This window comes from Coffea eugenioides, chromosome 10, assembly GCF_003713205.1.
Source record: "Coffea eugenioides isolate CCC68of chromosome 10, Ceug_1.0, whole genome shotgun sequence".
Lineage (NCBI taxonomy): Eukaryota > Viridiplantae > Streptophyta > Magnoliopsida > Gentianales > Rubiaceae > Coffea > Coffea eugenioides.
The window spans coordinates 4,336,443-4,347,943 of record NC_040044.1 but is presented as its reverse complement, the minus strand read 5'-3'; the positions used below and the strand labels follow the sequence as shown (position 1 = coordinate 4,347,943).

General features: G+C 37.7%; 1 protein-coding gene across 1 annotated transcript; it reads left to right on the top strand.

The window, feature by feature from the left end:
• The first annotated feature begins 1,293 nt into the window (after nt 1-1,293).
• LOC113749481 (WD repeat-containing protein PCN-like) lies at nt 1,294-7,890 on the top strand. The gene is made up of 11 exons (XM_027293237.1): nt 1,294-1,601; nt 1,699-1,842; nt 2,548-2,860; nt 2,946-3,009; nt 3,157-3,270; nt 3,385-3,547; nt 4,282-4,417; nt 4,570-5,168; nt 6,278-6,459; nt 6,712-6,972; nt 7,352-7,890. Exons 1-11 carry the CDS (start codon nt 1,440-1,442, stop codon nt 7,653-7,655), a joined length of 2,442 nt encoding a protein of 813 aa, XP_027149038.1. The 5' UTR covers nt 1,294-1,439; the 3' UTR covers nt 7,656-7,890.
• The last annotated feature ends 3,611 nt before the right edge of the window (nt 7,891-11,501 follow it).

Below are 11,501 nucleotides of genomic sequence, written 5' to 3'. Positions count from 1 at the left end.
AGTTTTTTGAGATTACTGTAACTACAGTTATTAAAAAAACTTGTAACAGACAAATTTGACAAAAAACTTGTTTACCAAATAAGGCCCATATGTTTGATAATATCCATGATAGATTAGATTTCACATTTCACATAAAAATAAAACACCGAGTATTGTAGTTTCATCCCTTAAATGTTAGTCTGAATACTATTGAAGTTTGCACTATTTGAACTCCAGTGGAATTTGTGACATTTATGAATTGAAAGCATCAAGATTCTTAAGGCTTTTATGACGTCACTCCATAAATTTATAAAATTTTCACATTCATTGAAACATTGACCAGAATAGTTACCATAAGTTAAATATGAGAATATATTCATAAGAAAGTAAGAAGTGTTAAACCTTAAATTCATGTTTTTGTACTCTTTTTAGGGAGAGATCATTGTTGAAGCTGCCATACAAAAGAATATAAAATAAAACAATTTACAGCATAAATATGTCTACGGCCTTTCGTTGCTCAAGTCATGCACAAATACGATCTCAGTTAAAAGAATTTGATTTAATGATATCTCATATAAATTACAACTGCAATTGTATTGTTCATTATTCTTAAGTCAAAACAAAAAGGGAAAAAAAGTTATAGCATTCAGATTTGTATATAGAATCTCTAAATAGATGTAAAAAAGTTCCTTTTTGCAAAGATAATAAATTTATTACATGGTAGATTATACGAAATAAGCGGCATTTGAAAATAGCAGAAACGTATAATTATAGTGAGTTCGTTCAGTATATAATTTTTTCATGTTGAATTGTGATGATTAGTATACTAGAAATACGATGTAATGTTTTTCTGTTGAATTGTAATGATTAGTATACTATAAGTATATTGATTTTAGTTGCATGAATTAGCTTTTTAAACTGAATTAAATAACAAACAAAGAGGACTTGTTATCAATCATCCTCCATTGCACTTTATAGGATTTTTTTGGATTTATAGGACTAAACTTGCTATTTTTTTTTAATTTAAATTCAACAAAATTCTAATCCTTACCAAAAAAAAAAAAAAAAGGAAATGGAGAAATGAGTGAGATCGAGCAAATGTAGGGCTTTGGCTTGGGCTCCCGGTTCAGATTACACAAACAGGAGCGGTCCAGATATTGGCCATCTGGATCCAGGATCGCTCCATGATCCAGGGGAATCGTCTTCACGCACAGTCACACACCCATACCCGAACCAAAAACCCGCAGGGAGCAAAGATAGCGCTTAAACCCTCGTCTCCAGTTCTATTATATTCCCGAAAAATACCTAACCCTTCTCTCAATCGCCTACCTTTTTTTTCATATGCCTCCTTCATCCCCTTTTTCTTCCTCCGCCGCGTTCCCTTCACTTGTTTCTCCCTCTACTTCCCCCTTTCTCTCTCCCTTTGACACCCTAGGAGAGAGTTTAGTTGAGCCACCGAGATGCCGGAAGTCTATCGGTGCAGCTCGGTAGAGTGGCGGCCGTCGCCAGTGGTAGCTTTGGCCACCAGTGCCGATGATTCTCAGGTGGCCGCGGCTCGGGAAGACGGAACTGTTGAGATTTGGCTTGTCTCTCCTGGCTCCGTTGGCTGGCACTGTCAGCTGGTACTTTCATTTCTTGTTTACTGTTCATTTTCTAATTCTTTCTTCTGTTGAAGAAGGAGAATTTAGTTGTTTATTAATTTGATTGAGGTTGCCACAGACGATACATGGAAGTCCGAATTTGAGGGTATCGTCTTTGGTTTGGTGTCGGCCGGGGTCGGAAGGTGCACAGTCTGGACGGTTGTTTTCGTCAAGTATCGATGGATCAGTTTCAGAATGGGACCTTTATGACTTACGGCAAAAGGTGATACTAGTTTGATTCAGGCCCTGAATATTCTAAGATGTAAATGTGTTGTTTTGAATGTCCCTGCTTCTTACATATGTTTGGTGTTTATTTAATTCTATGGGTGGGTTTTCAGATGTTCTTGTCTTAACACTTAGTGCCACGTATGTTTCTTGTCTAAGAAGGTTTTATTGAAGTATTTGTGAGGAAATAAGAGGCTATTGCAGTAATTGCTTAGCTGGTAGGTCTAGAATAGAATGGGAAGATGTGTAAATGCTGGTGATTATCTGTTATTGTGATTAGTTTAGACTTTAATAATATAGCTGGAAATGATGCATACTTCACTTTACTATTTTGTTGTCTATCGAATAATCAGTCATTTATGGATGATCATGATTTGCTGGGAGTCAATGTTTAAAATACAATACACACTTTGCTCTTGGCGGTGACACGTGTAATAAATAAACCATTCATGGATGGTAATGATTTGCTGGGCTTAATTGTTCGCTGAACAGAATATAGAAATTCGTTCGTTCTTATGGCACGTGGCCTTAACCTTGTATATTGGTGCTTCTCATAAATGCAGCTGCTACTTAAATATGAGTTCTTTTAGATATCTCATGCGCAATTAGTTTGCACATCTTTGTAGGTTTCAATGTATTGCTTAATATAGTGGTACGTCTTCTAATGATAAGTAATGCATATGTTGTTTTATTTTGTCTGCAGACTGTGCTAGATTCTATTGGCGTCTCAATTTGGCAGATGGCAGCTGAGCCTTGTAATAATCTGAAGCTTCAGTTAAAGCAGGACTCTGGTTCTCATGAAAATGGCCATGTTAACGATATGACTAATGGTGTTGATGATGATCGAAGCAGTGACAGTGAAGAGGATGATGATGATGATTCGGTGAACCTTCATGAGCAACCAGTTTCTGACAATACACGTCTTGCAGTTGCTTGTGATGATGGGTGCGTGCGGATCTACACTGTTTCAAGCGCAGATAGACTTACTTATAGTAGATCATTACCAAGGGTCAGTGGTGAGACAGCTGCCCTTGCTGAAACTTTATGCTCACTATTTCTGCTTTGACAATGAGAATATTAATTTGCATTTGATATGGCTAGGGCGTGTTTTGAGTGTAACATGGAGTCCTGATGCTAGCAGGATATATTCCGGGAGTAGTGACGGGTATGTCTTATTCTTGAGATGGTAGAACTTTTCATTGAGTATTTTAAACTTCTTCTGGTTGCTTTATGGGAATCTTAAAGAGTCTTTCAAATGTTGAAGCTTTATATATGCTTTTTAGTTTTTGAGACACAGTCATGTTTTTTGCAGATATATTAGATGTTGGGATGCTAAATTGTATCATGAAATGTATCGTATAACAGTTGGCCTTGGAGGATTGGGCAGTGGACCTGAACTCTGCATATTGTCATTACTTGCCTTGAGGTAGATGCCTGGTGTTTTACCTATTATGATGTCAGAATGAAGGAGTTGCCGTTGCTCTGGTGAAATAATGGTTTTTTAATCCTATTTCTTGTTTTGCTTTTCATTTTGCTTCAGATGTGGGACCCTTGTTAGTGCAGATAGTACTGGCAGCGTTCAGTTTTGGGACATTAAGCATGGGACTCTTCTCCAAGCACATTCCTACCATAAGGGAGACGTGAATGCTTTAGCTGCAGCTCCTAGTCATAACAGGGTGTTTTCTGCTGGATCAGATGGTCAGGTAGTGTCTCTCCACTCAGTCTTACAGCAGATACACTGAATTGGGTATTAAATGGGAAGAAATTGTGCTCTTGCTTCATATTATCCCAATTTGTTTAAGACGTGGGATGACACATTGAGAAGTATTTTAGCCTTGTGACGATGTAAGCATTAGTAATTGAATAAGTAGGATTCATGTTGGTGGGCGTATAGGTTTAGGAGTTCAGGGATTCTTATTTTGGTTTGCTTATTGTGAAGCCTAGATTACTATTTTCTTGATTAGTATTGATAGAAATTGCTAGTAAAGTGAGTGTAAGAAGGCAAGTAGATGGGCCAATTAATCTGACCTTTACCGACTAGATAAGGGGAAGTTGCTCATTTGTTCGATGCAGACTTCAAGATGTGTAGGGCAAGGCTCGGTGTTCTTGTTTGTGCTAGACCCTTTAGCAGTTTAAGCCTCTTTGGCTTTGTCCCAATATGATACTTAATAGACAGCAACTTTGGTGTCACAGCCTTGAAGTCTTTTGAATGCATGGTTTAGCAGAAGAAGTGAATTAATTCTTCTTGGGCTGAAGCAGATCAATGTATCTCTTAGTCCTCTAAATTCTATAGGTTCTTTTTTGCACTCTGGAGTTGATCTTTTGATTGCAAAATTGAGGTGTTTGATTAAATGCTTTTCATTTTTGGGTATTATAGAGACTATATGCGGGTTGGACAACTGAGGTAATGCTAATAATCATGTACTCTTGGAAACAGGTTATTTTGTATAAGCTCTCTGGTGAAGTAGTTGGTTCTGGTGAAGTGATGAAGAAGTGGGTCTATGTTGGTTATGTAAGGGCCCATACGCATGATGTGAGGGCCTTGACCATTGCAGTACCCATTAGTCGTGAAGGTAGTTCATCTTTGTTTCTCTTTTTGTTTTTTGGTTTTTCCCCCTTCCTGTGTTGCTTGGCCCATTGGGAAAGTTTTGCTCAACTCTCCTTTGTTGGTTGCTAGGTTAAATTGATGTTTCTCACATTCTAATGGCAATCTTCCTATTGACAGATGCATCTCCTGATGAAAAGTTGAAGAGACCTCGTGGTAAGGAGAAGCCACTTGAATTTAGTTACCATAAATGGGCTCACTTGGGTGTCCCAATGCTTATATCAGCTGCTGATGACACGAAGCTTTTTGCATATTCTGTCAAGGAGTTTACAAAGTTTTCTCCACATGATATATGTCCTGCACCGCAGAGAGTACAAATACAGTTAGTGCAAGATACGGTTTTCAATCAAACTTCTTTCCTTTTGGTTCAGGCTTCTGAGTGGTTGGATATTCTTTCTGTTCGTCCGAAAAATGGTACTGTTTCTGACATTGGATTTGGGCCTTCTAGTGGACCTACACCAACCGATCTGGTGGCCCGAGTTAAGTGTAGGGCTTCCAGAAAAATCATATGCAGTACAATTGCTTTTTCAGGCTCGTTATTTGCTTATTCTGACCACGTGAAACCAAGCCTATTTGAATTGAAAAGGACGAAATCTGGAAATCAAGCATGGACTGTCAGCAAAAGGCAGCTACCCTTGGATTTACCATATGCTCATTCTTTGGCTTTTAGTTCCGATTCTTCTCGGTTGATGATTGCTGGGAATGACAGAAAGATTTATGTAAGCTGTGATATTTTTCTCTTTTAGCTTAAATTTTTTGCTGGCGTTCCTCCTGTGCGTCTTCGCTGTCTTCTGTTTCATTTCAATTATTCTTGCAAAGGTCTCATGTGGTGCTTTGATTTCAATATCTTGAGATCTGCCTAACTAGATGCATAGAAGTATCTTCTTCTGCACAAGGGTATGCACATGACCAGGTTTTGAAAGTTTCAGTCTATATAGAGAGCGTAATTGTATGGAACTGTGATGAAAGCACATTAATAGGTTCTTGAGATTGACCAAGTTGAGGATGTTATCTCCTTTGTTTGGGAGATAGAAATACTAATGTACCAAATTGTACCTATACAGAGATACAACTTTGTTGTGACAAGTTAAGACCTGAGTCAGTAGCAGTTCAGTGCCTTGATTCTGTTACATGATGACCAGTTGAATTAGATGGAAAGTTTGTGTAGAAGTCTTGGTGTTACCTGTTTTGAAAAGTTGTACTGCAGGTCATGGAATATCTCCATTAAAGAGAAATGGGGTGTTATTGGATCTAAGGGAGTTTAAACTAGTGGGGTGGTGATTACTTGTCAAAATTTTTGCTGCAGATTGTATCTTTTGCTAGATATTAGTTTCATTTTATTGATTATCCTCTTTCCTTGATGCTGTTGGTTAGTTTCTGTAGCATAGATTTGATCTTTGGCTTCTATGATCTTTTTCCTTTTTTCTTTTCTCTTTTCATATCAATCCTATGTTCTTGGTGTCTGTGAAGTAAAATGTTATGCCTCTTTTCAGCCACAATTAGAGAGTTGCATAATTTGTTGAATTTTCTGCTATAAGAGGACTAACTGTTGAATCATAATGTTGCATTTCGTGTGATGTATGCATCCTCCCATTGTTTACTTTTCCATGATTTTACGTATATTGCATTCGTCTCACTCTGATGAGTCAGATATTTCTGGGGTTAATTTAGCTATATAAGATATTTAAAATTTTACTAGAGTTCTTCCTTGAGAATGCCTAATATTGGGTACACAAGTGTACTCCTTTTTGGATTCGTTCCCTCCCTCCCTCCCTCCCTCCCTCCCTCCCTTGGAACTTTCATATAATTTCTTCCATGTCTGCTGCAGGTTGCGGACATTGAAAGTTCGAAGCTGGTTCACACCTTTGTACCTTGTCGTAAAGAGTGTGGAGATGGATTGCCCCCAAGTGAACCTCCCATTACAAGGATGTTTACCAGTTGTGATGGGCAATGGCTCGCTGCTGTCAACTGCTTTGGAGATGTATATATATTCAATTTAGAGCTTCAAAGGTGGGAAACACCACTATACAATTTGCATATAATTAAATTTTATGGTATACATGATTTTAAAATGCTAGTGTACCCTAAGTTTCAGAATGTGAGTTACGTGTTTGTCTGCTTCTTTGCATGTACCCTATGTACCTTCTTTTAGGTAGCTATGGATAGCTTAGTTGTGTTATTCTAGTTTTGACCGTTGAAGTTGAAATATTTGTGCTATTGCTGTCAGTTACCTTTAATTCTGGATTTATTTTTGGTTACCAGGCAGCATTGGTTCATAGCAAGACTGGACGGTGCTTCTGTCACAGCTGGTGGTTTTACCCCACGAAGCAGCAACGTGCTAATAATTTCAACTTCTTCTAACCAAGTTTATGCATTTGATGTGGAAGCTAAGCAACTGGGTGAATGGTCTATGAGGCATACATTTTCACTACCAAGGAGGTATCAAGAATTCCCTGGAGAGGTTATTGGGCTTTCATTCCCGCCTTCCCGTAGTTCATCATCGGTTGTTGTTTACAGTCCCAGGTACTAATATGAGAGAGACTATTTTTTCTTGTTCCTTGTTTCTCTCTTTTTTTTTTTTTTTTTACTCATTTTCATGATTATTTATTGGAGTGCTAAATGTACAAGGTTTTTGCCAAAACAAGGGGAAAACATAGACACAAAACACACAGAAAGAAACATCAGTTGAGGGTTGTTATGTAGAAGACTGAATTACATAGAAATGGTTTCATCTTTGATAGTTGTTGAATCCCTGAAGATTAATCACATAGAAATAATATGTAGGACCACCTGCAAAAGTGTTTGCAGGGTGCAGGAATTGACGTGAGAACATGTGTTAAGTGCAACTGTAAGTGTACCGTGTCAAACTAAAAGCTGACGTCTTTGCATTGTTTGGATTCAGGGCAATGTGCTTGATTGACTTTGGGATGCCAATAGATGGAGATGATGATACCGATCTGGCAAATGGCCAGGACATAGCGTTAAGGAAGTTGCAAATTGGAAAATTAAAGCGGAAGTTGAAAGGCCATGAATCAGAAACTAAGTCGAATGGTAGAAAGAATTTCGAGTTCTACGCTTTTAGAGATCCCGTTTTATTTGTTGGACATCTGTCAAAACACTCTCTCTTGATCATAGACAAACCGTGGATGCAAGTGGTCAAGACACTTGAAGCTCCACCTGTGCACAGACATATATATGGAACATAACTGCTTTTTTTATTTTTATTTTTTATCCTGGCCTTGAGGAAAAGTTCCAACATGGCTGAGGTTTGAAGCATGTTGTGCAATGTATTCCCAAATTAATTTTGTAGCCCGTGAGAGTAATGTTTTTTAAATGTTTTTTTTTATTTATAATTTATATTTTTTTTCTCCGTGTATGTTGTTTTTTCTGTAGTAAACGTTACATGAAAAATGGAATCCTGCGTAGTTACATTTCGAGTACACTGAAGTTTGCTAGGGGCTCTAATTTCCTACTATTTTTTTTTTTTGGCCCAAAGGCGTTTAAGGTAAGTTGTCGTTTGTCATTACACACTTGCTGGTAGCATTCCTTTCTCTAAGGATAACGGTACCGTGAAAATGATTTTCAATACGAAGTTATTTGTTCCTAGACTTAATCAATGCTACGGTGTTGGCTGTACTGGTAGTTGACGAATGAACGAATAAGAATGCTAAAGACGTGTATTTGTTTTATTGTTTTTTTTTTTCCTGTTCCCCCTTTCTTCTTCCATGTTCCTTTCCTCTTCATGAATCTCGAGTTGAAGAAAAGACGTCTTGTGGAATTTTGCGTGCGAACTAATTTAATATATATGGTGGTGAAATTGATTTAACGACAAAGCCGGCCGAGGCCAGTGACTGTGAAGACTTCGTTGCCTGTCCGTTTTCAACATTGGCTGTCTTGCCCCGGGGATAGGATATGGGGTCTAACTGATCCGTCTAATACTCAGAAAGTGAGAAGCGAATACATTCCGTTCGAGGGAGAAGTCATTGTGTCCACTAAAAAGTTAGTAAAACAAATGGAAACCAATCATGACATCCGGGTGGAGATCTACAGGTTTTTTAGTAAGGTCCACCTCCAGCCTTCAACGTCTTTCTTTCCTACGAGGCAACTTCAAAACTTTGTGGGACTATCTTTTTCAACTACGCCTGAATGTCCTGGGCTATTTTAGTTTACAAAGGAGGAGTATTTAAAGAATGCCCTTTTCTGGAACATTATTTTTCAGCTGGAACATCGAATGGGACAATTTTTTACCATGCCATCCATCCGTTGGAGTCTATTTTGTATTGCATGTCTTTTGTCTTTGTCGAATTTGTTTTCCAGCTCTCCCGGATGTGGTTGATGTGGAAACATCATCAATTTCGGATCATACAATTCATAGTCGTATCTTTCTGGACTTAAATGGTCTATCAAGTTGGCTTTCTAATTTCCGCGGGCCACTGCTAGATCTGCAACCAAATTAAAAGACCACTGCTTGAAGAAGTTACTTGGACGAATTTATTGTGAGATTTTGTCTCGCTGAATCTGATCGCTAGTCTCAGATAAAGCCCCCCTTTTTCTTATGCATATTCTTTTTCTGTGAGAAGAGATAAAAATGGAAAGATGATTACGACCTAAACTTTCCTATACTGTTGCATCACCAGAAAGACTTGCAACTTATAACGGACTTACACTTGAGAGTCCTTACAATGGTAGTTTATATGTGCTCTTTATTCTTTCCTTTTTGTTTTTTTAATCTCCCACCCTTCCCCACAGTCTTCCTGTTCCCGACTGCTAAATATAGAATTCGAACCCTGAACCTAACTGTGAGAAAATTTTAAAAGCCTCCCTTAGTCACTGGACCAACCCCAATGATTAGTTTACGTGTATGGAGTTTTTTGTTGCTTAGGCAACGTATGGGTATATTTTTTAGCAACGTATAGGTATTTCAGTTTATGCATGCTGCAAATCATATGAATAAATGGGCCCTTATTCCAGAGCCAGAGACGTAGGTAGATGTAACAGTGTTAGAAAGGACGGATTGTTTTTCTTTGTCAAAACCACCTTCATCCAAGTCAAAGTTTCATATTTGTTTCGTTCTGAAACCGTGAGCTTATTATTGATTGGCTTTTCAATCATTCAGTTGATGATGAAAACGAACAAAAGCAGATGATAAAGAGATGTGACCTGAATGATCTGATGGGGAAAAAAATGCCTGATGAAGCATGTGAAGAAAGTTAGAAAAGGATTGTAGTTAGAATGCAGTCAAGAATGACGACGACGACAAAGTGATTAAGATATCAGCTGCATACGAGTTGACTGCAGTAATTCACTAATTTGTCAAGAAAAATAAGAGCTTCCTTTACTGGGGAGATGGCCGATATTTCAGTCCTTAGCTCTGCAGGTCTAATGTCTTGAAGAACTAAGACATCAGTATAGCACATGAGGAGGGTCCATGTCCAATTCCGTTAGCATCTTTAGGACCAATTGTAGTACTATCCTACAACTTCTCCATTCACGTTAGAATCTGCAGAATCAGATAACAACTGGACAGCAATATTTTTTTTTTTTTTTGTCGATGTTGTATTCTGAATTTTCAATTTTATGCATATGAAATAAAAAATAACTACTGTTGAAAATGTAAATATATTTTGGTTCCCTTTGATCAGAACAGAGATTAAAAAGAAAAAGCATTAGGCCCTTCAAAGCTTTCTACAATTTATTCAATAAATTGTTAGGATTGAGAGCATTGGGATTGGTATTTGGTAATGCAGAGTTCAGATTTGATGCTTCTTCTAGCTTGTACAGCTTTTGATTTGAGAAATTAATGTGATGACCTAATGTACGTAATATCTTCAACGGTCCTGTGCGGATGTAGAATTTAGACATCTTCCACCAATTAGCATAGACGGGGGACGCAGTCCGAAGATTCCTTGCATGGGATCTCCAAACCCGCCCTAATGTGCGGATGTAAAGGGCACAAGTATGTTCTGCAACTAACTATTGGCAATGAATTTTAATCTATTTCTTCTTCTCAATTTCCATAAGATACTTAACGGCGGCTATAGAATTGTGAAAGATGTTGCAGCATAATACTCTCGGGAGCCTAACCTTCATGTTTTAGCTTAAACAGTGACAAAAGTACTATCCTCCCTTTCTCACTGTCTGCCTTTGTGAGCGCACAATTTAAATGCACGTGTGCTCATGGAATTATTCAATTATTGATCCCAGAAAAAGGAGAAAAGACTAATATGTGGAGTTATTGGTGAGACCGAGCTCTTATATTTTAACAGAATGTGGACAAAGATTTCTGTCAGTGTGGAAACATGGTTTGACTTAACAGGAAATATCAATAAATTATCCATTCAAGTGCTTGATTTACTTAGGTTAGGCTAATTACAGGCTAAAAGCTGTAGTTACAAAGCGGACGGACATAAAATAATGTACGACTCTAGCTTATAGGGTTTTAGACTGCGTCGGAATGGTAACATTTTTTTTGATTAATACTTTTCAATACGTTTCTGGTTTTGAACATCAATCTCATGCATGCAACTTTGCAAGATTAGGAAGATTAGTTTTGCCTGCAATGAGTAATGGCTCTAAGGAGGAAAAGGATAAAAATTATGGGCTTTTGGTAATGCTTATCAATAAATTAACTCAGAACCCTTTTTTTTTTTTTTCCAAATTCATGGGCTTTTATTTGATGCCGGTATATCTTCCTAGGTATATCTTACTGTTGCATCCTAAATTGCCATTCAAGGTGATTCTTTTGGAGGAATTATTCTCTAAGGTAATCACAATTACTACTGTACTAGAAAAAAGAGTGTCAGGACACAGGACACATAGCTGGAGGGCTCGTCTTTTTCTTGGAATGGGTGTAACTCTCTGAGATATGGGTTCATTCTAAGGATGGTAAGATCTTCAATGAAGATTTGAAAGAAATCCCACAAGAACAAATTCAATAATTTGGACTCCTTTAACATATATGTGTCTTATTTTATTGAGTAGCTGTCACAAGAGGTGGGGTCTTATTTTTGGTCCGTTTGCTAGAAATCAAGAATAAAACATCAGTTTTCATC

Coding starts and splice junctions, on each gene's coding strand:
- LOC113749481 (XM_027293237.1), top strand. CDS start 1,440: ATGCCGGAAGTCTATCGGTGCAGCTCGGTAGAGTGGCGGCCGTCGCCA. Junction 1,602..1,698: donor TTGGCTGGCACTGTCAGCTG/GTACTTTCATTT, acceptor AGGTTGCCACAG/ACGATACATGGAAGTCCGAA. Junction 2,861..2,945: donor ATCATTACCAAGGGTCAGTG/GTGAGACAGCTG, acceptor TGATATGGCTAG/GGCGTGTTTTGAGTGTAACA.